Consider the following 23999-nt stretch of genomic DNA (forward strand, 5'->3'; position numbering starts at 1 on the left):
ATTCTCTAGATAATTATCGAAATACTGAAGTAATACAAACCAAAATAACAATCTAAAAGGGTATGGTGGCACTTTTAGACTAAAATTTAAAGTTACAGCCGATCACGTTAGTTACTAAATTTTAGATTGTCATAACATGACAGTTCGTATGACATTTACCACACTTATAAATTGACATGCATGGTATAAGTAGTTCATGTATGACACTTACCATGCATGTTAGTTATTAAAATGTTGAATGTCACATGATAGTCTATACATACATGACACTCATTTTCGTAAAAATGTAAACTATTAAGTGAGTGTATAAGAAAATTGTAAGAAAAATTGTAATGCCCCCAAATATTTTCCTTTTAACATGTGGAAGTTATATGCATAGTGACAAAATTATTAAAATGTGCCGAGCTAATAAATGGGATTTTGATAATTATACTTTGGATTAAGAGATGGCACGCAGACAAAAAATAGTACGTACATCATGTATGTATTCAGTACAACCCTAGTTTCTAAACTCAATAATACAACCCTAATGAGACAATCAATCCATTAGCAAACTGATCATGCTAACATCTTTGCCTGCCATTTTAATGATACCAAAATTTATATTTGCACTGCAATTAAACAACCTTAATTCCGAGGTGATTGATCAATTTGTACATAAGTTTGGAAACCCAAGTGGTCCCAATACTTGAAGGTTTATGCAGAATATATAACATATTCCAGTACCATGCAGGCTTCGCAATGATTTTGTCAACAAGAAAAACATAAATTTAGAGAGAATTACCAAAATAATATAAAAGAATGAAGCATTATTCCATACACGAAAAAAGAAAAAGCAGAGGATTTTGATGAAAATACGAAAATGGAATATTAAAAATGTTCTTTCATGGGGAGAGCCGATCGATGGAGACCATACGAATAAATGGTTGGCGATGAAGAAAACGAACGCAGATAAAATTTGCATATTCAAGGAAATTAATATGCATTCGATCTGTTTCTCTCTTCTTTGGCATAATTTGTTCTGACATGCATGCAGTAGTTGTAGTTGAGCATCATTAATGATGACTTCGTATGTATGAATGATGACTTCATGCGTGTAGTCTCTATTGTAACATCCTTTTTTATATCGAGGGAAGAGTTGAGTAGTACTTCATATGTAGAGTGACAACTCCATTGCATGACTGGTCGTCGCGGGAATTTTTTTTATTTTCCGTTTATAATTGTCATGTGTCTCTTAATATGTAAGAAGTACATATTTTTTTAGTTATCATGTGGGAAGATTAGTATAACCTCAATGAACACACAACGGTTTTTAGATTAAGTCTGAAGGAAATTTTTGTTCCAAAAAAAGATTTACATGGACCCCCACCCCCCTCTAGCCTCCCAAAACTAAAATTTACCATGGACACATGACACTTTTTTGCCAGCCTATTGCTGTTCTTTTAGAGTTTTCTTCCCTCTTTGGCAATATTCCAGCTAGCTCTTCCCTTTCTTTTAAGTTATTTCTCTTTGTGCCTCTACTTTCTTCATTTTTTTTCTTTTCTTTTCTCTGCAATATTCAAACAATGAAAAGATACATATTACATAGGGCTAAAGACTGGAGAAGACACGGTTTTCGAATGTTCTTCTTTTAATTCTTATTATCTTCTTTTTCTTAGCCAATTTCCTTGTATTGTGTTATTTTTATCGGGTTATAGATATAGTTAACTATTTCAACTATTTATTTTATTTGTGATTGGTAGGCCTCGACAAAGGCTCCATTCACATTGACAGACAACACAAAACTTGTTAAATTGTTAGACTGCTTAATTAGGTGTTTTATATATATATATAAGTTATGGCAATTACATGAAATAAAAACATGCTTACCAAGAGAAAAAAAAAATCATATTATTTTATAAATTTGACCCTTACATGAAATAAAAACATGCTTACCAAGAGAAAAAAAAAATCATATTATTTTATAAATTTGACCCCAATAAAAAAAAAAAAATAAATAAATCCTTGTAAGGTTAGCTCACAGCTCAGAAAGATGGAGAGAGAGAGAGGAATGGTTGGGAAAGGGGTAGGTTTAGACGCTGCATGCTGCTTTCCAGTACATAGATCCACTAAAATAGTTCTTCCCACTCTCTGACAGGCTCCACATGCTCATGTTGAGGCTCAGGCTCCAGACAACCACATTATTTTGTCCACATGGAAGTGGGAGAAAATGACCACTCTAGATCTCATCAACATATTCACACCCATCTTTCCTTTTCATTTTAGTATACTTTTGCTCCTCTCCCCCCAAGATTTGACCCATATATCCCACATCCCCCCTCTCTCTCTCTTACGCCATATGATAAAAAAGGGTTGCCACAGCTTCTCATTCTTCCTAAGCTGATTTCAGCTTTGGCTTCATATACTACATCCATAGCCATAGGCCAGGCCACACCCCCCACATTGCTATAGAGAGAGCCAAAGGACAAAAGTTTCTCTTGTTATATGAGGAAACCCAAAAAAACATTAATGCTTCTTGGTTTTGCAGAACTTCCCTGCAGATATATGTGTTGATAGTCCTTTGAAGGTGGGGCAAGTGGTAAGTTGTGGGTCTTGGGTCCCCTCCCTCCCTACCCTCTCTTTTTCCTTGCTACCTTTTTGGTTTTGCAGAAGATATATTGTCTGCATACTTCTGTAAAACCCCAATACAAGTATACAACAACTTCTCATGGATAGTGATATCTCTTGGGATACTGTACTTTCTTCTTCCTCTCTTTAAATCTGTTCATTCCACTATTTTCTCTTGTTCTGAAAATTCTCTGAAACTCCAACCCCAAAGAAAAAACCAAAAGTAACTCTAAAAGGAAAAACCACTGAGCTTTTTTCTGCAGACTGATTATATGGTCTATGCCCAACAGGAGTACTGCTGTCATTGTACGATTATATGCTCTTAATATTCTGAAACCCATATTATGCCTGGAGTGCTGCTGCTTCCTCATTCATTCTTGGAGATGGGATATTAAGGGAAGCTTAATTAGCAAGTGATATATCAGAGCTTTTTTGCTTTGTGGAGGCCGTGAAAAATGTCTGCAAGGCTTTTGCGTTCCTTAACGGATGAAAACCAAGATCTGCAGAAGCAGATTGGGTGCATGAATGGCATTTTTCAGCTCTTTGACCGCCACCATTTCCTCAATGGCCGACGTACGAACAGCCACAGCCACAAGAGACTTCCTGCAGGTATTCCCCTACGATGTTGTTTATTTCTAGGAATGTGTTGTCTACGGTTTGTTTAGTCCCTAAGACTCAGGCTTTGTTGTTTATTAATTACTTCTGATCACTTCTTTGAGAAAACTTCACGTTTGTACGAATGATTATCGTTTAATTTTCTCTGTACCTACATTACATATGTCTTATATTATTATTATTTTCCTTTCAACCATTTAATATAAATTGCTAATAATTGTTTCAGTTTAATTTTTTTCTTAAGTAAATTAAGAACAGAGGCTTTTGTCTGTCACAGGCTCGGAATTTTCTCTTATCTCGTTTTTTCTTCTGCATCCTAACGATTGTAGCAACTTTCAGTACTATACGTTGCATCAATTTCCTCGTTTGTTTGTTTGTTTGTTTTTTTTTTGCTTCTTTTTGTTTTGCAAGCTCGAGCATGTTAAAACCATCAACCATTCTGTTAATTTCTTCGACACTTAGAACGATTTTTTGTTACCATAGGTCAAAATGGCAACCGCGCGACGCAGCTGGATGGTGCAGTACAGAGAGCTACAGTAAGAATATTAAACTCAAATCGTTACACATGTTCTTGTTTCTAGCAGAAGCATTTGAGCATAGTTTCACTTGCAATTTTGCAGGAAAAAGATCGGAAGAAGTCTGTGAAAGAGAAAGAGAGAGTCTCGAAAGAATCATCCAAAACCTCTTTTTCATCTTCCTCATGTTCATCTAGCTTCTCCTCTATAGATCAGTATAACAGAACAGCTCAATCTGAGGCATCTTCGTTTAATCAACCCATTTTCCCTGAAACTCCCACTCGCCCCATGAACAAACCAAATAATGCTCCTTTGCAGTTAAGCCAGCGATCCCCTGATATCCGATATGTTGTTAAAGACTCCATCTACAGAGATGCCCGTGCATTATCAGTAAAAACTGCTGGTAAAGAGGAAGCAGTGGTGAGTCGTACCTTGGTATACATAGATTCCCCGAGGCCTTTGCAGCCACCCAAACCTGTCAAGCCCAGAGCTTCCGGTCTCGATGATTCATTTCGCATTCTTGCTAAACCTAGGAATTACCAGGAAGAGAAGGATGGCCGTATGCGTTCGTCACTGAAGGATGCTCCCCGGCTCTCTTACGATGGAAGGCTATCGCAAGATGCTTGCAAATCCACCATAAAGCTCAAAGAACTCCCAAGGCTATCATTGGACAGCAGAGGCGGCTCCATAGGGGGTTCTGCCTCTGAAACAAAATCAAGTTTTCTTGTGAAGGATCTGCAGAGAAGGAATGGGAACTCCAGCAAGATGCTTAGCCAGCAGCAAGAACCAGAAAGCACCCCACGACCTTCCAGCGTTGTCGCAAAGTTGATGGGATTGGAAGCTTTCCCACAGTCAACATCGCCAAGTGAGAATCCATCAGGGATTATTAGTAGCTGCCGAACAGAAAAATCTTTTTCCTTCTCAAAAGCATCAAAAACTGATGGAAACAAGCAAAATCAAATTTCTGGTTTCCCAAGGAATTCACACAAGGACCCCACCTTAGACAGGTTGAAAAATGTTGAATCAGTTATGAGGCCCACCTCAGCTTCAAGGTTTCCGACAGAGCTAGCTCCGTGGAGGCAGCCAGATGGAAGCAGAGGTTCTCAACAAACAGCTTTCAAGTATGAGGAAGGTACCCCAAAAGCCTCAAACTCCTCCCTCTCTGTTTATGGTGAAATCGAACAAAGGTTGGCCAAACTTGAGTTCAAAAAATCTGGAAGGGATCTCAGAGCTCTTAAACAGATACTTGAAGCAATGCAGAAGACAAAAGAAGCATTAGATACCAAAAGAGAACAGGCTCCCAATTTTGGGTCTCAAACAAGTAACAGTAGCAGTTCTCATCAAAACTCAAATTTAGCAAGCCCAAGAAAGCTACAAAATAAGGACCCAATTTCTTCCACAGTCAAGGGGTCTCATTCTCCAAAGAGTTACAAATCCCCAGCAGTCATCATGAAACCAGTTAACCTTATCAGAAGAACATGTGATCATGCTTCGAACATAATTCCAGCTGAAAGTATGTCAGGTCTCTGCAAGCCTGGCGACACTGCAGACTGGAGAAAGGTTGGCATGCGAACAGCTAAAGATCTAACTCCAAGAAGCAATCATCTAAAAGACCATTTCAGTCCACTGTCTTGTTCCACAGATAAGAGAACACATGCAAGAACTTCAAAATCAACATCAGCCTTAAAGGTGCCTGGACACATCATTGGAGAAAAATATACAAGTTCAGTTACCGTGAGCCCGAGACTGCAACAAAGGAATTTTAGATTGCAGCAGCAGTCACCTCACACCATCTCGTCATCAGATTCAAGCAAGACCATTAGCCAATGTACTAGACAACCAACAGGTAGAAAAATCAGACTAAAATCTCACAGTTTGCAGCAATGCAATGACCAATTGAGAAAGACCAGCAGTGACATGAGAGATTTAAGTCACCAAGGTGACACCATTTCTCTGCAATCTGAGAGCAGCATTAGCTCGAGCTCTCATATTGGCACAGAAGTTACAAGCACCAATCAATCTGATAAGATCAATACCACCTTCTTCCAGCAGTATTGCCAGAAACAAGAGGTACGTTTTCTTTCTCTTATTTGCCCACAAAAGAATTTTAAATATGCGGCTAACAGGTATTGTTTTCTCTCATTCAGAATCCAGAAGGGTTCGGCAAAGACAGGTCAATGCTAGAACCTGCAATAGCTACGTTGGAACAACCAAGTCCTGTATCTGTTCTTGATGCTACATTTTACAGAGATGAGTCGCCATCTCCTGTGAAGAAGATATCAAATGCCTTTCAAGGTGCAGTTCTTAGTATAGTGGAACTTCAATATATTTTATCCATTGATAGACAGCAAACCAATTCCCGCATCTAGAACATTGATAAGTGCATTCATAGGGATGATTAAAAAATACCATATATGAACAGAAGCATGATAATTCTAAAAAGAACAACAGCATCCAAAAAAAAAATTAAGATAGCCGTTGGCTTTGCCTAATGGTGAGATGGTATGGTTTCCATTAAATCAATTAGAACAAGGGAAAAAAAAGTAGTAACCCTGGTTTTTTGTATTCATTTTGCATAATCTACAATCCCATAATACCAAACAAAACAAAGCTACCACCAATTTAGCAATGAAACACTGTTCGCTCCTAAATATGATGCGAGAGAGAAAGGGAGAGGGAGAGAGACTGCATCACAGAATGCACGACTTGCTAATGAATTGAATTCTCCTCAAATTTCTTGCAACAGATTATGAGCCTGATGAAGGGGAATGGAATCCAAGAGATCTAGCTCAATTGCAGAAGACCAGACAACCAAGATTCAGTGCTGACATTGATGATAAGAAACTAGAAAGCACCCAGCATTTAGTACAGAATCTTCAACAAATAAACTGTACTGAAGAGGACCCCATCATCAATTACATTGCACCCCTCCAAGAGGGCACAAATTCAGACCACAGGTACATTTCAGAAATATTGTTAGCATCAGGTCTCCTCAGAGATCTTGATTCTGGCACCATGACCGTTCAGCTCCAAGTGTCAGGCTACCCCATTAATTATAACGTGTTGCTTGCATTGGAACAAACTAAGGCAAGTGCAGGGCTCTTAAATGATAAACAAAGTGACAAAAGGATTATCAAGTCGGAACCTGCTGAGAAAATTCAAAGACTACTGATATTCGATATTGTTAATGAAATTCTAGATCGTAAGTTACAGCTGGAAGGTCCTCCCCAGCAGTGGTTCTCACCAAATAAGCTACCAGGAAGAAAAACAAGAGGGCAGCAGCTTCTGGAAGAGCTGTGTTCAGAGGTGGATCAGCTACAGAACATCATATGGGAAGATTTAATGCATCAATCAATGGATTGGACAGATTGCCACAGCGAAATTCCCGGGGTAGTGTTGGATGTTGAGCGGTTGATCTTTAAAGACCTAATAACTGAAGTTGTGCACAGTGAGAGAATAGGTCGGCAAGGCCGACCTGGTAGGCTTTGCAGGAAGCTGCTTTCCATGTAGGGGGTTTTGGTAACATAGTTTTAGATGAGATTCAGTCTTCTTATTGTTTTTAGATGGGTTGGTGTACTCTTCATAAAATCCCAATAATACTTGAGTAAGAATGTAGCTCTTTGCTAGCCTGTAAATCTTCATTTGAGGCTTATAACATACTTGTAAATTATAGTCAATGTATATATGATCCATCTGTTTAACTGAAATACAGTCTGCTACACACATCATCAGAAATCATTTTTAAGAAGACAACTGCCCAAATAGCATCAAAGAAATGCTTCGCCACAAGAATTCTAAGAACTTGGTCAACATATATCATTAAGATTCAGAAAACATATGTACAGAATCCTATACAAGCAACACAATCATGCATTTGAGTTTGCAGTACAAAATTCCGACCATTCAGATCTTTCTCATCAACTGAACAAAAGCCATAATTGGTCCAGTAATCAGAATTTTTATAGCAACTTTATGCGCACTACTCCCACATAATAAGACAATCTCCAGAATTATTCAAACAATTCAACATTGGAACCATATCCTGCATCAATGTAGGATAAGTGACACCCTAAATTCAAATAGTGGTAGGATTTTCTTTCTTTTCTTTTCTTTTACTTTATTTTCTTTTTAGGTTTTCCCAATGAGGTTTTTTGTATTTTTTAAGTTTTCCTAGGTAGTAGAATTTGTTCTATTTCATTTTTAGAGTCTTTGGAGTCTTTTAATATCTTTAGGCTTTCTGTTTAAACTGGGATGTGTAACAAAAGGTTTGTATTGAACCATGTTTCAATCATTGAGACCATTACACTTGTTGAGTTGTTATTGAGCATTTTTTTTTAATAAAATGAGAGATTTATTCTTTGTTCTATTGCCTCCACTACGTCAAATTCCTATTCCCAAATTGAATTATTGTTTACTGGGCAATTTGCTTGTCAACTATGTTGTATTCGATCTCACCAATAGCATCCCTTTGAGTAGGCCATCACCAGGGCTGATGATCCAACCCCACACCAAAATGTCCTGCTAGATATAACAGAACTTACCTTGTTATAAGAAACTGACAAGTCAGAAGGATAGCCTTAGAAATTGAAGATTACCCAGAAAAGATGGATATTCTAGCATTTTCGTAGGAAACCTACTTCTGTTACAAGATGCAAAAATGGTGTCCGGATGCTTGGTGTCAGAATGTCACTAAAAGAATTCTAGCATTGCAAGTTATCCCTACTTTCAGCTGTTTGCAAACCTTTCCCAAATCAAAGGAGAGAAATGACTCATAATTTATGGGGTGAATAAATAAACCCAAATTAAAAAAATATCACAGTTAAGGGGTAAAAAAAGGATGAACAATGAGCAATATCTGATAATTAAAATATTAATCACCTTAAAATCAGTTGTTTTCTATAGCTGAAATCAACTTGGCCATAAGGCCACCACATATGATGTTGAAATGTGGAAACTGAGTACTATGAACCCGCAAGTCGTTAATGAAATCCAATAAAACTCGGATTAATCATTTATGGCATCTGAAAACTGCAGTTGAGAGTTGAAACATGGCATGAAGATATTATTCTAGCTCCTGTTAAGTGTTAACAAACATGGCATTTCTTTATTTTTTTTGATAAGTAATGTAAAACTTTATTGAAACAACATGTCATTTCTAATCAGTGATAACAAGAATCAGAAAGCAAAATGGAAAAGGCACACACAACTATAAAAAAGAACCAACAAAATCGCTAGAGAAAGAAAACAAAAAGATCTAACTTAGGAAAATTTAAGAATTTATAAGCAAGATAAAAGAGTAATCCTAGACATAAACCACAATAATGTACAAAAACCATAACGGAATCTTGGTGTGGACAGTCCTGCATCAAATCTCCCACCCAAAGAAAAATTAGAAAAAAATAAAGTAAAATATAACAAAATAAGAACATAATTGCAACAATATTTTCACCTGCTGTCAAGATAAAACTAGTCGGAACCTTTCGCTTTGCCAAAGGAGAATTTGGGAGGAACACGAACATGGAACAATAAAACAAAAAACTTCCGAAACTTTCCCATTGTAGGTTTCCCAGTCTATTGGAACAAGGTCACCAATTGGAGATGAAAATAATTAACTGCTTCAGTATTCCATCATCTATCATCCAAAAATGTTGCAGAAGATGGATCTCCTCCCATCATAGAAGTAGCCAGAGTGATGGAGCAAGAGAAAATGGAATCAATCACAACGCTAAATTCATCCCACAGTAAACTTCCCTGATTATATAGAACTCTTTTCAGATTCCGACCCCAATGCCAGTCTTTGACTCCTGTAGTATTAACAACTGAGTTCTGTCGGTTGGAGGATGGGGTTCTACTCTTTTGGAAGGTTTCTAAATTGCTTTACCTCAGGCAATTATTTGAAGCAAGAGTTGAAACCCAACTTTTTATTTTATTTTAATGTTTTTGACCCATGAATCCAAAAGTGCAGGGTGACCAGATTGTTTTAATTTCCCGCTTCATTGTTGAATAAGAATGTGAAGAAACTAGATTGTCTAAATCCAAAACTAGATTGTCTAAATTCATGAAAATATATATTAACTGAAACAATTATATCTGATTCGTAGCACCCACAATCTTCGAGCAAAGAGTACTCTTGAGTCCACACCACAACCATATTAAGGCTGCAAGACAATTAGATGCTTAAATACCCACATGGCTTAACAAACATCAAGACAACCACCCTTGCACCTTTTGCGCACTGTTTGGTTGTCTCTTACACATCCCCAGGCAGGTACGATATACATACCTTGGGAACAAAGTATGTTAAGGGAGCTTCTCAAAGAGAGTAATTTTCAATCCTCTATTGCTATATGGCTAACAGGTCTTACATACATATTGGAGATTGGAAATGCTGCTTTGTGAAAAGTTGGCCAGCCATTGCTTTCCATTTGTCTACACTTCAAATTTATTTGACAAAAAAAATAAAAGGAAAGAAATTTTCAAAAATCTCTCTCATTCAGGACAAATATGTATTGATGGATGAATTTCAGCTACTGAAATGTAGGTAAATAGCAAAAGAAAAGTTAGTTTTACTTCCTCCCACTCCATCTGTCTGTCTATCACTCATCCCAAACAAATATTTAATGATGGAGAACAAAGACTCCATCTCTGTCTCAGCTGCTTTGTAAAAAGTCGGGCAGACATTGCTCCTATGATTACACTTCAAATTTATTTGAGAAAAATAAAAGAAAAAGGTTTTCAAAAATCTCTCATTCAGGACAAAAATGTATTGATGGGTGAATTTAAGCTACAGAAACGTTGGTAAATAGCAAAAAAGATAAGTTAGTTTTGCTTCCTCCCACTCCATCTATCTGTCTATCACTCATCCCAAACAAATATTTAATGATGGAGAACAAAGAATGATGGAAGAACAAAGACTCCATCTCTCTCTGCTGCTTTGTAAGAAGTCGGGTGGCCATTGCTGCTCCTTTGGCCTTTGATTACACTTCAAATTTATTTGAGAGAATAAAAGAAACAACTTTTCAAAGATCTCTCTCATTCAGGGAAAATAGGTATTGATGGATGCAATGTTGGTATATAGCAAAAAGACAAGTTAGTTTTACTTCCTCCCATTCTATCTATCTGTCTATCACTCATGCCAAACAAATATTTAATGATGGAGAACAACTCTCTGGCAGGGACTTTGTTGAAACTCAAAAGGGAACAAAAGAATTGGTCTTCTTTTAGTGATGCAATTAGTTAAATGGCTCAATATCAACCAAAAGACAAAAACATGAAATCGTAAAATACCATAGTGTGCATCTTTTAGGACATTTCTCCAGTAATTGGATTCAGAGCTGAAAGTCTCAAAACCTAACTGCCCACTTCCGGTATGTATGTTAACCACCAAATTGAATTTATCATGAAATCAGATGTCAAGCACAGATATTGTATTTTCTTGCTATCAAGGAAAGCGATTAATCAAATAGAAAAGCAATTTAATGCAAGCTGAACAAGTAAAGATACCTATTCTCCAACTTCAGTTTCATTTAAAAGCACGGAAGAATATGCGTTAGTAAATTTTACTGATTTTCATAATAATAGCTACTCGTACACAGTCAATTTATAAATATGCATTGAAAAGGCCAGCACTGGAGAAAGCCATATACCATCCAGTATTAGATCATAATACGCAAAGAAAAAGAATTTTAATTAGAAAGAATCATTCACTGGGTCTACCATGGCAACTGACATGCACATACCTCAAAAACTTGTTAAAGTGGGAACATTTCCATCTGGCAGTTTGTAATATCCAAACTATAATGCCCTATGCAGACAACATTATGCTCTTTGACTACATCTACCCTGGAACCATCTGCTGCTGCCAGTCTCCTAAACAAGTATACAAATTCTAATCAAACAAGCCTAATTTACAAATGATCAAGTTCCATTGCGTTTCCCATAGATTCTTTCATAATTTTTTCAGCCCTCCTCTTCTTGTCGTCCTTCTCATTTTCCCTGCCAAACCAGGGTGCAGTTACCTCAAAACTTTTGTTCTCTGGGCTCAAATCTAGCATTGTACCTAAGGACTTCTTTCCAATACCGATTTTAAATTGCACGGTTTGCCTGCTATTCAGAAGAACCTTTTTCGGTCCCTCATTAGAATCACATAATCTGCTCTTCATTGCTTCAATATCTGGAACAAACGCCTCTAATACTGACATATGGTTATCCATTCCATGATTTTCCATAATAGAAATTCCCATAGTTGCTTCATTTGAAAGCTTAGCCTTAGCTGGAAGAACAACAGGAGACACCTCCTTCTCACCAAATTGTAGAGGTGCAGCAAGAAATGGGTTACTTTCTGCTGCTTTTTTTGCCTTAGCAGCATCTCCAGCAATGAACGAGGAGGGTCCTTCCAACCCATTACGAGCCAACTGTTGATGCAAGTTCAATGAAGACCTTTCTTCCTTTCTGTGCTGATTTTCCTGCTCCATTTTAGCCGTTGGAGGTTCTGTTGTTGTCTCATTCCTAGTAGATGGCTGAGCATAAGTGCTGGGATCAGGGTACGCAGGCAACCAAGTGGGTATATGCTCACCTGGAGGTTCTTCCCCAATTTGCAAAAAACTTGGAGTTAGCTTTCGGTCTTTAACAACTGGAAACTGAGGAAGAGAATAGGCAAATGGAATCTGATCAGCTTTACCAACATACTGAGCAATTTCCCTAACTGTGCCTGAAGTTGCAAGGCAATGCTCAATATCTGCAGCACCCAAAAATCCCTGTGCCAAACCCAAATCCTCCAACCCTTGAATAATATCAAAAAAGTTGCACTCTGTTCTACCCGCTAGATTAGCATGGTAATGCGCGGTCTTCCCAACATCACGAATATACCGAACAGCAACATCAGATAGTCTTTCAAGAGCAGATTGCTGAAAAGTCTGAAACCCCTGGCTCTCGCATATTTGTGCGACCGCAATCCTTGCAATTGCTGGGGCAAATTCAACGCCACTAGGTTTCCTCTGAGCAGCTGGTTTTTCAGGCTCTCTTTCACTCTCCCGACCACCATCGCTCATATTCAACACCTCATATCACTTCATTCGATGCTGCATAACCAAACGTACCACTTATTGCAACAAATTCCCCAAAATTTGCATTACTCACCCATAAATCATCATGTCATTGATTACCCTTCCTTCGACAGCTGATAAATTGCTGGAAAACACCAGAAATCAAAACTTCGAATCATGATTTCTTTCTTAAACTAGAACCCATGGAAACAATAAAAAAATAAGAACGAGCAAAAAAAAACTGACTAAAGTAAGCTTAATCTAGTGTTGTTTTCGGGTTTTTTTGGCATTGCTACACAAGTTCCGGCAGCCAATTTAAGTTGGAAAACTTTTCGAGAATATATAAATAAAATACACAAGCGCACATATTACAAACATTAAGTACTCTCTCTTGGAAATTTTTTTCTCTGAGCTGTCACCTACTAGAAAGTGAAACAAATATCAAAAGACAGAAACTAAGCTTCATAGAACCCTAAAAAACATAGCCAGCAAGCCCTAGAGAGCCGCTTTTTCGAATTACACGAACAAATAGGAGAAGAATTCATAAAAATAATTGAATTCAGCTCAGCAGCACTCACCGACCATTTCTAGGGTTTTGGATCTACTTCGAGCATTGGAGCAGCAGAAAAAAGTCGAGCTCAGAAGACAGCGCTCCAACAACGACCAGCTTCGAATTGAATTAGCCCTGGCGGGAGAAACCACAAATAAGATTGCAATCTAGGGTTTGGTGGTGGAGACGATGGGCTTAAACCCCAGTAAAACCCTCTGGATCGAAAGCGAAGCAAACGCAGAGGGACAGAGGAGAGAGACAGAGAGAGAGGTGCGATACTTATAGAAGAGACGAAGAGGAGGAATGATAGGGGGACATGGGTGGGGAAGGGGGTTGGCAACCTCCACCTCTGGTTGACAGCTGTCCCGGATGGGTTCACAAGGATCTGGGGTTTATGAAAAATTTGGACCACAAATTTCTAGTTAAAAAATAAAAAGGCATAAATGCATAGTTAACACTCAAATATTATATTCGAATCAATCGATATAAAGTAACGGTGAGGGTAAATTCAAGCAGGAAGTAAAAATTTGACAAAAAAGTTTAAACAGTTTTCTGTTTTCACGATTTAAGGATTTATAAGATATTTATCTTAAAAATTAACTATTATACTAGCACTTAAATTTTTATTTTTATTTTTTTAAATCGAGGGCTAATTTAATTATTAATTTTTACTGTCATATTATTTTGTTATACAATAATTTATTAAATATTATTATTTTATTTTTGGATAATCTATTTTTATAAATATTAAATAGCATAATAAGAACTTTTTTTTTTCTTTGGCTATTTTGGTTTAAATAAAAATATATAATGTGTTTAATCAATTGGTTTTCCAAAATATTTTAATTTTTTGAGCACGTGAAGGAGAAATAGAATTCACTTGTTACCAAAAGTTAAAGCTTAAACTCTTAGGGATTTTGCAGTGACGCTTGTAATTAACAAGTAATAAATTAGATAAAGTCATTTCCTGGTTTTACTTCAAGTAATCTTTTGGGGGATTCCAAGTATATACTGCCTATAATTGGACAAGAGATTTCTGCTTTTGGCTCTATCAATTGAAGATACTCATGCTTGCTAAACATATGACATTATATGCATGCATGTTAACATAGGGAGTCAATTGTCAAACATTTAATATTTTAGTCTTCATCTTCTAACTTATTGATACAGTGACCAAGCGTGTTGACAGCTCGGTTGAAAAATCCTAAAAGATAAAGGTTATAGTGACAGATGAAGGAGTGACGACAGAACCACCTTCAATACTTAACTCAAGAAAAATGAGATTAAAAATGTATAAAGACATAATACTGACAAGAATAGTTAAAAATGAACGTACATTTGATATGGATTTCGTTGTCTTTATAGAGTTCTCTTATCTTTTTTTTAGCAAGCGTGCTCAGTAAAACAGGTTTCGAAAGTAAAAAGATCAAGATGAAAGGCAATATGGGATCGTAATTTGCTTATCTTTGAAGGATGTCTCCGACAGCTCATTTTCTTACTGAATTCATCTAAAATTGACAAGATAGTAATTTGGCGGATATTGTTCCATTTTTTACTGAGGTTGTGTCCCATTTTTTTGTTTGTCTTCCCATGGGGGTTGGGATTTTTCATCTTTCCACAATAAGGCAACAAAACATTATGGTCAGCATGGATCAATAATTTTAACAGTATTTTAATTTGATTATGTAAAAGCTAATTTAGTTATGACAAGTAATCAGAAGTCGCAATGGACAAACTTCTTCATTATGGTTCTCATTAATTTCTGGAGTGTCAATTTGGCGAATAGTGATATACACCAAAAAGATGATGATTGATGAAGGAGTAATGATTTCACGAAAAGGCAAACAATAAATAAGAAATTGCTTGCCACGCATTTCAGATTGCTTCCGTAGCATAGTGGTAGTGCGTTCGCTTCGTAAGCGAAAGGTCGCGAGTTCGATCCTCGCCGGGAGCTCTAACGCGTTTTTCCTTTTTTTTTTTGTCTTTATTTGAATCCAAAAAACTAGTTGGCCCCTTAGGGGCAGTGATAGCTGACACCTGTAAACCCTTTGTTTTTTTTTTGTCCTTCGTTGATTTTAGGGATCATAAAAGTATGTTGTTTAACACTCTATCGATTTATAAGCTTAATTAAATATGAGATTTTTGTTAAACTTTGTGAAATATATATATAGGCTTTGAAAAAGACTATAAAAGCTCTGGAATTTTTATTTGAACTTCTAAAATATGTTTTATAACTTTTATTTTTTATTTTTTTAATTTTTTTTTTCTATTCAAATTAGGGAAAAAAAGAAAAGGGATTTTATAACTTTTATTTGCTATGGTGAGAGCTCGGTTAAAACTGGGAAGTCCTAGACCAAGACTATGTTTTATGGCTTCTTGAATTGTTTTATGTATTATCATTTAATTTCCACTTTATTTATAACGGAATCTATACGATAATGGTAAATTGTGTGTGTGCCTTTTTTTGACATGTCTACACAAGAAGATGCAAATGGAGGAGGGAATTTGAATTAGTATTACTTTGACTTCATAAGATATGATTTATAGCCGATTGAGCAACCCATCAAGGATACACGATGATGAGAATTTGTTGGCTTAGAATAATGTACGTGCATCCTTGATTTTACCATTTGATGATACTTTTGGTTATTTATTGGATCATTCGCCAATTCTATAGATAGAAGCAACTTCAATCTATCCATTTAACCCATTTTGAAAATGTTGGAGATTTTTTTTTTTTTTTTTTTTTTTTTAAATATGTTTTGGACATGGAAAGTTCCAACGAAGTTACTTGGGAATATATTGTTGAGCAATGTTATTAATCTGTGAATTCTTTGTCATTATTACTCTTGCACTGGTTGATTTAGCGGTTTTAAAATGCAGTTAATGGAAATGCGTTTTTTAAAAATGCAGTTAAGCGTTTGCTAAAATCATTAATCCATAAAAAAGAAAAGTGTTGTTTCTATATATATATATATACCCACTGCACGAAAATAAGATCCAACTTTTAAAATTGTGCGTTTTTAAAAACACACCCCTTATTTGCTACACAAAAATATAATTTCTCACATTTTCATATATATATATATAGACACACACACGTTGTTACTCACGAGTGCATTGGTGGCAAGAAAGTGTGGTTCTTGAGTCTACATTAATTAGGACTAGAATTTAATTCTATGTCCGGATACTAGCCTTCTCGATCCTTCTAATAGATAGTCTTTAGGCTCTAATTATTGGTTGCTTTATTTATTTTGTTTTCATCGTGACTATATATCTTTCGTTCTGCATGGTGCAGTTAGCACTTGGTGGTTAGGTTCTAGGGTTTGGTGCTTAGCCCCTACCTTTCTATTTTTTTGTTTCTTGAATATAATTCTTTTCCCACTTCAAAATATATATATATATAATTATTTTTCTTGTAACCAGCAGCATAGAGAGGAGGGTTTGGGACTCAAAAGATTAGAGGATTGGAATAAGGCCTCTACGATGAGACATATATTTGGAATCTGTTGGTGAATGTTAGTTCTTTATGGGTAGCTTGGATATATTAATGGTTATGTTCTGAAAGGGAAGAGCTTTAGGCATGTCAAAGTAGTACCTCAAGCCTGCTCGTGGAGTTGGCGAAAACTTCTGAAACTAAGGGATACTCAATATATACTGTCAAGCATTTAGACTTACAATTGTGTTGAAACTTGAGGATATATATATATATATGGTTGGCTGCTATCAGTAGGTGCCAAATATTTTTCCTGCTAGATTCCACAGACTACAACAATGAACACCAAATTTGCAGCTATATATACTAATTAAGACAAAACAAGTTTATGTTCAGTTTTTAAGGAGACAGGATCTCCTTACACGAGCCCACTCCTTCCTAGGAAGAAACCTTTTCACTTCCCATTAATAGAGATGGAAAGCTAGTTGTCGAGATATATACAATATTCCAGCAACGAACTATATATGTCACAGCTTTCATGAGATCTGCTTTTAAAATGTGCTTGGGAGAGCCTTTGTCCCGATAGTAATTTTTTAAGTGTTCCTCTACTAATAGATATTGTTTCATATCCTTCTGTCCTAGATATAGAGGCAGTTTGTTGGGAGGCCAACAAGGTTAGGAAGGAAACTTTTTAACCAATTAATTAGCTACAGTATTTGCAGTACATTTATAGACGTGTACAGTATTAAATACGCCCAAAATCCTAGAACAATAGAGGTTTAGGGAACTAGAGAAAATGATTTTGAGGATGGGGAATCAATTAAACCTCGTTTATTTGCTCATCTTCCTATTCTTGTCTTATTTCTTGCAAATTACCGCAAACTATCTTTTAATTTATTTATTGTCATCTAGGGGTGTCCTTTTACTACTCTTCTTGAGAGATTGACAGTTTGAAGAATCTTTCAGTGAGATTATAATATAATATGTTTGGAATATTACTCAACCCAAAAAACTTAAACCCATGAGTTTGAGCTCAACTATGCTAGTTAACCACTTAAGCTTATAACATCTTTTCAATGTGGGACTCAATCTCTTTATACTCATCGCACATGTAAACTTAACAATCTTTGTCTCATGTGTGAGTCTATCACCATATCATTACACTCCCTCTACGCCAATGACACTCGTCCATGCTTGTATATTGCACATTTATTCCTACTCCAAGGATCGGAGCTTTGTCCGTGCTTGTATCACTTCACCATACTACATACCACTATCGGCTCTAATACTGCTTTGAGAATTCTTTCAATGAAATCATAATATAGCATGTTAAGACAAATTTGTGACTTTGAGTCTTTGAGTCTAGCTATGCTATATTAACCCCTCGAACTTGTGACACATTTCTAATGTGGAGCTCAATATTTTTACACTCACACTTGTAAACTCAACATATATATATATACTACTAACATGTTATTTCTTCTATAAATTATCTTGTTGGCTCTTGGAAACGTTGGCACTCTTTTCAATTTCTCATTTATCTTACTCAACAAAGGCGCATGTCTTTTTCTATCCTTTTTTCTTCTGGAAATCTTTCAAACCTCACTTTGTAGTTGATCTTCCATGTTTGAGTATTGTTTGGTCATCAGACTTATTGAAAGACAATGGAACATGTCTGCTTCTGCATTATACAAGCTTATGTTGGCCATGGTATATGGTTTATACACTTTGGAGAGCAAGGAACACAAGAACCTTCTAGAGTCTTTGAGTCTAGCTATGCTATATTAACCCCTCGAACTTGTGACACATTTCTAATGTGGAGCTCAATATTTTTACACTCACACTTGGAAACTCAACATATATATATACTATTAACATGTTATTTCTTCTATAAATTATCTTGTTGGCTCTTGGAAACGTTGGCACTCTTTTCAATTTCTCATTTATCTTACTCAACAAAGGCGCATGTCTTTTTCTATCCTTTTTTCTTCTGGAAATCTTTCAAACCTCACTTTGTAGTTGATCTTCCATGTTTGAGTATTGTTTGGTTATCAGACTTATTGAAAGACAATGGAACATGTCTGCTTCTGCATTATACAAGCTTATGTTGGCCATGGTATATGGTTTATACACTTTGGAGAGCAAGGAACACAAGAACCTTCTAGGAAAAATCTTGGAATGTGTATTGTCCTTAATGAGATTATGTTTTGGGTCAAGCCAAATACAACACTCTCTATAGTACTCTTTGAACCAAAGTAGCTTCCTTTAGGTTATGTATTTCAGGTTGGCTCAAAGGCTTTTCTAATCTCCCTCCTATCTTGGACGGTTTTAATTTGGCTTTTTATGTCCTCAAGAGGTAACTTAATCTACTGGGACCACGCCTAATAAAGTGGAGGTCACTAGTTCGAATTTGCTTCCACCCTCTTGTGCGGACATGTCAAAAAAAAAAAAGTTTTTTGTATAAACTGTGCAATTGTATAGCTTCAACAGTACACAGCCCTCCCCCCACCGAAAAAAAAAAGAAAGAAAGAAAAGTGAGAGAGAGAGAGAGAGAAAGCAATGCATCACAGTGGGATATTATTCTAAATGAGATTGTAAACATGAAGGTTTGATATTATTAAAATGTTAATTAAATGATTAAATTCATTATTTAACTATTTCTTATAAGCTTAAGTTTTTGGGTTAAATATATAATTATTTAACATGGTATTAGAACATATATAGGTCATAAGTTTGAACAATATTGACTTGATCTGTATCATCTCTAATTTCAAATATCAATTATTTTACGTATTAGACCTCACCTATTAAGGAAATAATTTGAGCATATTTCACACTAGTGAGAGAATGTTAAAATATCAATCAAATATCTAATTTTTGTACCAATTTAAAATTTTAAAATAAATGATAATTTAACACCTAAGTAAAATGATGATAAGGTATGTAACAATGTGTTAATTTTCACAAAAGTGTACATTTTCAAATGCAACGTCAGATTTTCTGATTTTGGCTGTGTTTCTTTTTTCTCAGTACAGATAACCTTCTCAGGTCAATGAATGAAAAGTTTGAACGAGACTAATCTAAGGCGGTGGCTCACCAATATCAAAGTCTTCATACAGCAGCAAATATACTTTGAAGTTTTTGTCTCACATTTAAATTGAAATCAATTGCATTATTTGCATATTTATTAACCACTGAAGCAAAACTAGGTAGGAAATCAAACAGGCAACCATAAACTAATTAGAAATTATTGAAACAAACGAGCAGAAACTTTCCTTAAACACTAGTGTATTGTTTCTGTATCATGTAGAGGGAGAATCTTGGTCTTCATTTGGCTCAACTCCTCTGTTGGTTGGAGAATGAAGAAGCTTAGGAGTCATGCTGAAGTGGACAGGTCTTATTGATTGGCTTATAGGGTATACAGGTGGAGCAAGAGAATTTTGCAAGAGATTATGTTGACTACCTGAGCTCAACATTTGAAAATGGTTGACTTGTCTGGGATCAATCTCCCCTGAAGCCATTGCATGGGGAGGGAAAAAGGATTGTGTTGTTCCAGGGCAAACCAAAATTTGAGACCCAGTTGATAAAGACAAGGCAGAAGGCAATGGCATGATGCTAAAGCTATGGTGATCTTGATCTGTTTGTGATGTGATGAATCCATGGCTTCCCAAATGATGAGGGGGGAAATTTGAAGGATCACAATTATGATAATTATATGGCAAAGGAGGAGTACTATTCATGAAACCTGTTGCTAAGGAAGGTAAATTAGCTCTTGACAAGAAGGTGTTGGATGAAAAATCATTACCTTCTAGCTTTTCTTCTTCATTATTCCTTCTTGCCCAATTGTCCTTTGGATTGATTGTTTCTCTTGCGGCTTCTTTGGATTTAGCCCGCCAAAAAGCATCCGCACTCCAAAAGTTACTGCTGTTCATGAACTTAAAGCCTTCTTGGTCATTAGATTGAGAAGCACCGACTTGATTGGAAGGTGGCAATATTGATTGATGATGATTTAGGAGGCTAAAGCTACCGGGTGGTGGTATTGGCAGTGGGGGGAGTTCATCGATTTCATGCTTAGCTGCATTGAGCAACCAATCAACAACTTTGCTAGGCTGATTAAGGCCAAGCCTATCTTGAAGCTCATACAATTGAATAGCAGTAGGAACTGAAAGCCTCACCCGCCTGTCTCTTAATCCTCTTATGGTGCATACTTTGCTGTGCCTGTCTTTTCCTCCAAAAGCACGCGATACTCTTACTATCCTTGGATCCTTCAATCTTAACCATGGTGTTGAAGTAGTACTGCTAGATGAAGCCTTGGTGATTTTATCATCACCCGAATTGCCTTCCTGCTTTTGTGAAAAATCTGCTTCCTTTGGAGTTTTTATCATCTTATGCTTCTCATCATTGATTAACCAGCATATATATATATACTACTGGTTAATTAATATAAAAAAAAAAAAAAAAAAAAAAAAATCTAGGTTTACTTAAATGAGCATTGCATTTGTTGTTTAATTGTCACGACCATATATCTGCATCAGATCCATAAAAGAAGAATTATTAGATGAAAGAGGATCCAGATATATATATATATATAAAGAAAGGTTTCCTAAAATGAAGGAATCCTTCCAAAAAAAAAAAAAACCAGTAGATTAGGTATATCCCCTATACCCACAACCCTCCCTAAAATAAGGAGAAATCATTTTCCCAAAAGTAAAATAGAATCGAAAATGCATGAGAAATATGTAGTGAATTGTTGACTCTCAAAATTTTATTTGATAATTCTCAATCACAAGAACTGAAGGGCAAATAGAAATCATATATATGAGAGATTCCAAAGTTAAAAAGCAAGACTCTCTAACTTATTGTGAGATAGATCCATGCACAAAGCAGAAGTCTAAATATATATCATCATACTCTTGCTGAAATAAAAGCTAGGTTAAGATCTAGCTAGTATCAAGTGAACTTACATGAACTCTAAATATTCTTTCTGTAGCAGATGAATTTCCATGGTTGAATAATATTTGTAAACCTTATATATATATATATATAAAGGTACCTTTGAATGTGCCTTCTCAAGTTGATAGCAAACTCGAGCAAGCAACTGGGTATAGCTAGGTTTCAAAGTTGGAATTTGCTTTAATTGCAGAGACTAAACTTGTTGAAGAAGTTGAGCCGGATGAGAAGAAAAAGAAGATGCCGGAATTCAACCGACCATGCTCCACGGAAAGATAAAGCAAAGGCACATATGCAGCCACGTGGCACATCTCACCATCGGCTAAATAAATGTGCTAGTCAATATCTTATCATTTTCTCTCCTCACTGAATAAGCAGTAATTGCCTCAACGAAAGGGTTACGGCTAATACTCTGCTAAGTACATCACAAAACGACATATTAATTTCTGGTTTTTAAGGAAAATATATGTTCTACCATGTTAACTAGTATTAATGTAGCTTCTACAGAGTCGTATATAGTTGCTATTTTCGACTGGGGGACCATGCAGGGCTGCTGCACATTTTTAAAAAAGTGGCCGGTGTGCCATGCTTTATTGACAACTACAAAAGGCTTTGCATCTCAATTCCTATCACATGGGTTGATGAATGCACGCCTAGCTAGTACCAAAGGAAGCGTCAACAACCCTTGGTCGCCCAACTTTGGTTCCATCTGTTGTTTGCTTATGAGACCTAATTAATTTCACCCTTAATTTGAATTAAGGTTTTTTTTTTTAATTCAAATAAGGAAACCAGGGACCCCCCAAACTAATTAACACCCCATTAATTAATTTGCACTTACACCCACAAGTTATGACTTGGTACTGCAAATTAATCCTTCTCTTAAACCACCAATTTGTTCCGAGTAGTACTATATATGAGTCAGATTTGACATTAAATATGGACGGAAAACATATAGTTTATGAGTGTAAGTCCGACTAAGGTGATAGTTTGGAAGGATAAAGTGTGGTTAACCCTAAAAAGGTAAATGTTACAAAAAAAAATGCCCCTGCATCAAGTGCGTGCAAGTCATGTGTGATCGATGGTTTTCGTCACAATTAATGGCCAAATGTGACCTAATTAAGATGCTACCCAGAACAAAATTGTTGTTTTAGGGAATAATTAAGTTTATAAGCTGCATATGATTGCTTTATCATGAACTATATATTAACATACTCTAGAAGAAAACAATTTTATTTAAAAATGATTCGACTTGGTTAATTTGTTAGTACTTAAAAGTGTTTTGTTGTAACATAAAAGTAAAAATAGTTTTGAGAGTTTTATATATGTTTTAGATTATATATATATATATATATATATATATATATATATATATATTAAAGTATTTGTTTTAAAAGCATGAAAAAGAGAATGGTTTAATAAATAAAGCAAGCCAAATATAATATATATGCAGTTAGATATCACACATGGAAAAGATTTGCGAGTAAAGAAAGAAAGCCACTTTGACAAGTCTATTCAAGGGCTACAAAGTTGTGTGGTCTATAGTAGTGTAAGAGCATTGTCATCTTGTTGTGTATGATAGCTACTACGTACAGACAATGAGAAGCTACCTTATAGGTGAGGGACCAATACATTTTCTCTTTTACACGACCCACTCAATAGATTGGACCACACAACTTTCCTGCAGAGAGATATGCACGGACCAAGTTTAACTTCAGCTTACACTCCTCAAACGATTATATAATCACTCTTTTCAAGAAAAAGTAATTAATCCATTTTGAGAGTCGTATGCCACTTTCTTTCTCATCATCTTTTAGGAAACTGCAAATTAATATGCTTTTTCACCTTTAAAAATGATTAGCTTGGAGGTGTTTGTGGATCCCAACACCTCCAAAAAACCCTAGCCTTCTCCGAATTGAATACCCCTTTGTGGGACAAGTGCAGATATTCATCAGAACTTTCCCTACCTTAATTTGCTAGTTGCTGTTTCCTAGCTAGCTAATATTGGATCCTGCAAAAGAAGAGAAAATTTCTAACGGTACGACTTTCTTTACTTAGGGTCAAAAACAAGGAGCCAAGAAACTGACGTACTCAAATCATCTTATCTTCCATGAATATGGAGAGTGGTTTCGATCAAACAAACACCCAAAGCAATCCTTACCTCTTAAATTTGGCATATAATGACAAGATATGTAAAAGGATAGGTTCCCCAGCATTTTACATAAAGACACGAACAATTAATTCCTCCACAAATATATATATCTTCAATGGCTTTAAAAATTAAA

General features: G+C 36.0%; 3 protein-coding genes and 1 non-coding gene across 8 annotated transcripts; 2 read left to right on the forward strand and 2 right to left on the reverse strand.

Moving 5' to 3' along the window:
* Positions 1–2180: 2180 nt before the first annotated feature.
* Positions 2181–7444, forward strand: LOC132181376 (protein LONGIFOLIA 2-like). 2 transcript variants are annotated; one of them, XM_059594569.1, is made up of 6 exons: positions 2181–2578; positions 2898–3216; positions 3706–3758; positions 3843–5807; positions 5885–6032; positions 6484–7444. In XM_059594569.1, the coding sequence occupies exons 2-6, from the start codon at positions 3063–3065 to the stop codon at positions 7245–7247; spliced, it is 3084 nt and encodes a 1027-aa protein (XP_059450552.1). In that variant the 5' UTR covers positions 2181–2578; positions 2898–3062; the 3' UTR covers positions 7248–7444. The 2 variants fall into 2 exon arrangements, with proteins under 2 accessions (XP_059450552.1, XP_059450551.1); XM_059594568.1 differs by having other exon boundaries at positions 2181–3216.
* Positions 7445–11403: 3959 nt separating this feature from the next.
* Positions 11404–13609, reverse strand: LOC132180920 (transcription initiation factor TFIID subunit 8-like). 3 transcript variants are annotated; one of them, XM_059593918.1, is made up of 2 exons: positions 13360–13609; positions 11404–12817 (listed from the first exon to the last, which is right to left on the reverse strand). In XM_059593918.1, the coding sequence occupies exon 2, from the start codon at positions 12785–12787 to the stop codon at positions 11645–11647; it is 1143 nt and encodes a 380-aa protein (XP_059449901.1). In that variant the 5' UTR covers positions 12788–12817; positions 13360–13609; the 3' UTR covers positions 11404–11644. The 3 variants fall into 3 exon arrangements, with proteins under 3 accessions (XP_059449901.1, XP_059449900.1, XP_059449899.1); XM_059593917.1 differs by having other exon boundaries at positions 11404–12926; positions 13364–13608; XM_059593916.1 differs by having other exon boundaries at positions 11404–12926; positions 13360–13608.
* Positions 13610–15213: 1604 nt separating this feature from the next.
* TRNAT-CGU (transfer RNA threonine (anticodon CGU)) lies at positions 15214–15285 on the forward strand. The gene has a single exon. It is a non-coding gene; the product is annotated as a tRNA-Thr (tRNA).
* Positions 15286–19895: 4610 nt separating this feature from the next.
* LOC132181316 (transcription factor TCP13-like) lies at positions 19896–21226 on the reverse strand. Of its 2 annotated transcripts, XM_059594481.1 has the most exons (2): positions 20943–21136; positions 19896–20842 (listed from the first exon to the last, which is right to left on the reverse strand). In XM_059594481.1, exons 1-2 carry the CDS (start codon positions 21046–21048, stop codon positions 20070–20072), a joined length of 879 nt encoding a protein of 292 aa, XP_059450464.1. In that variant the 5' UTR covers positions 21049–21136; the 3' UTR covers positions 19896–20069. The 2 variants fall into 2 exon arrangements, with proteins under 2 accessions (XP_059450464.1, XP_059450463.1); XM_059594480.1 differs by having other exon boundaries at positions 19896–21226.
* Positions 21227–23999: the final 2773 nt, after the last annotated feature.

Source organism: Corylus avellana, chromosome ca5 (genome assembly GCF_901000735.1).
Source record: "Corylus avellana chromosome ca5, CavTom2PMs-1.0".
In the NCBI taxonomy this organism is placed as follows: Eukaryota; Viridiplantae; Streptophyta; class Magnoliopsida; order Fagales; family Betulaceae; genus Corylus; species Corylus avellana.

Bases quoted from the DNA above. Each gene is read 5' to 3' on its own strand.
- LOC132181376 (XM_059594568.1), top strand. From the start codon at position 3,063: ATGTCTGCAAGGCTTTTGCGTTCCTTAACGGATGAAAACCAAGATCTG. The intron at 3,759-3,842 runs GTAAGAATATTA...GCAATTTTGCAG, and splicing joins GTGCAGTACAGAGAGCTACA to GAAAAAGATCGGAAGAAGTC. The intron at 5,808-5,884 runs GTACGTTTTCTT...TCTCTCATTCAG, and splicing joins AGTATTGCCAGAAACAAGAG to AATCCAGAAGGGTTCGGCAA.
- LOC132180920 (XM_059593918.1), bottom strand. From the start codon at position 12,787: ATGAGCGATGGTGGTCGGGAGAGTGAAAGAGAGCCTGAAAAACCAGCT.
- LOC132181316 (XM_059594480.1), bottom strand. From the start codon at position 21,152: ATGATAAAAACTCCAAAGGAAGCAGATTTTTCACAAAAGCAGGAAGGC.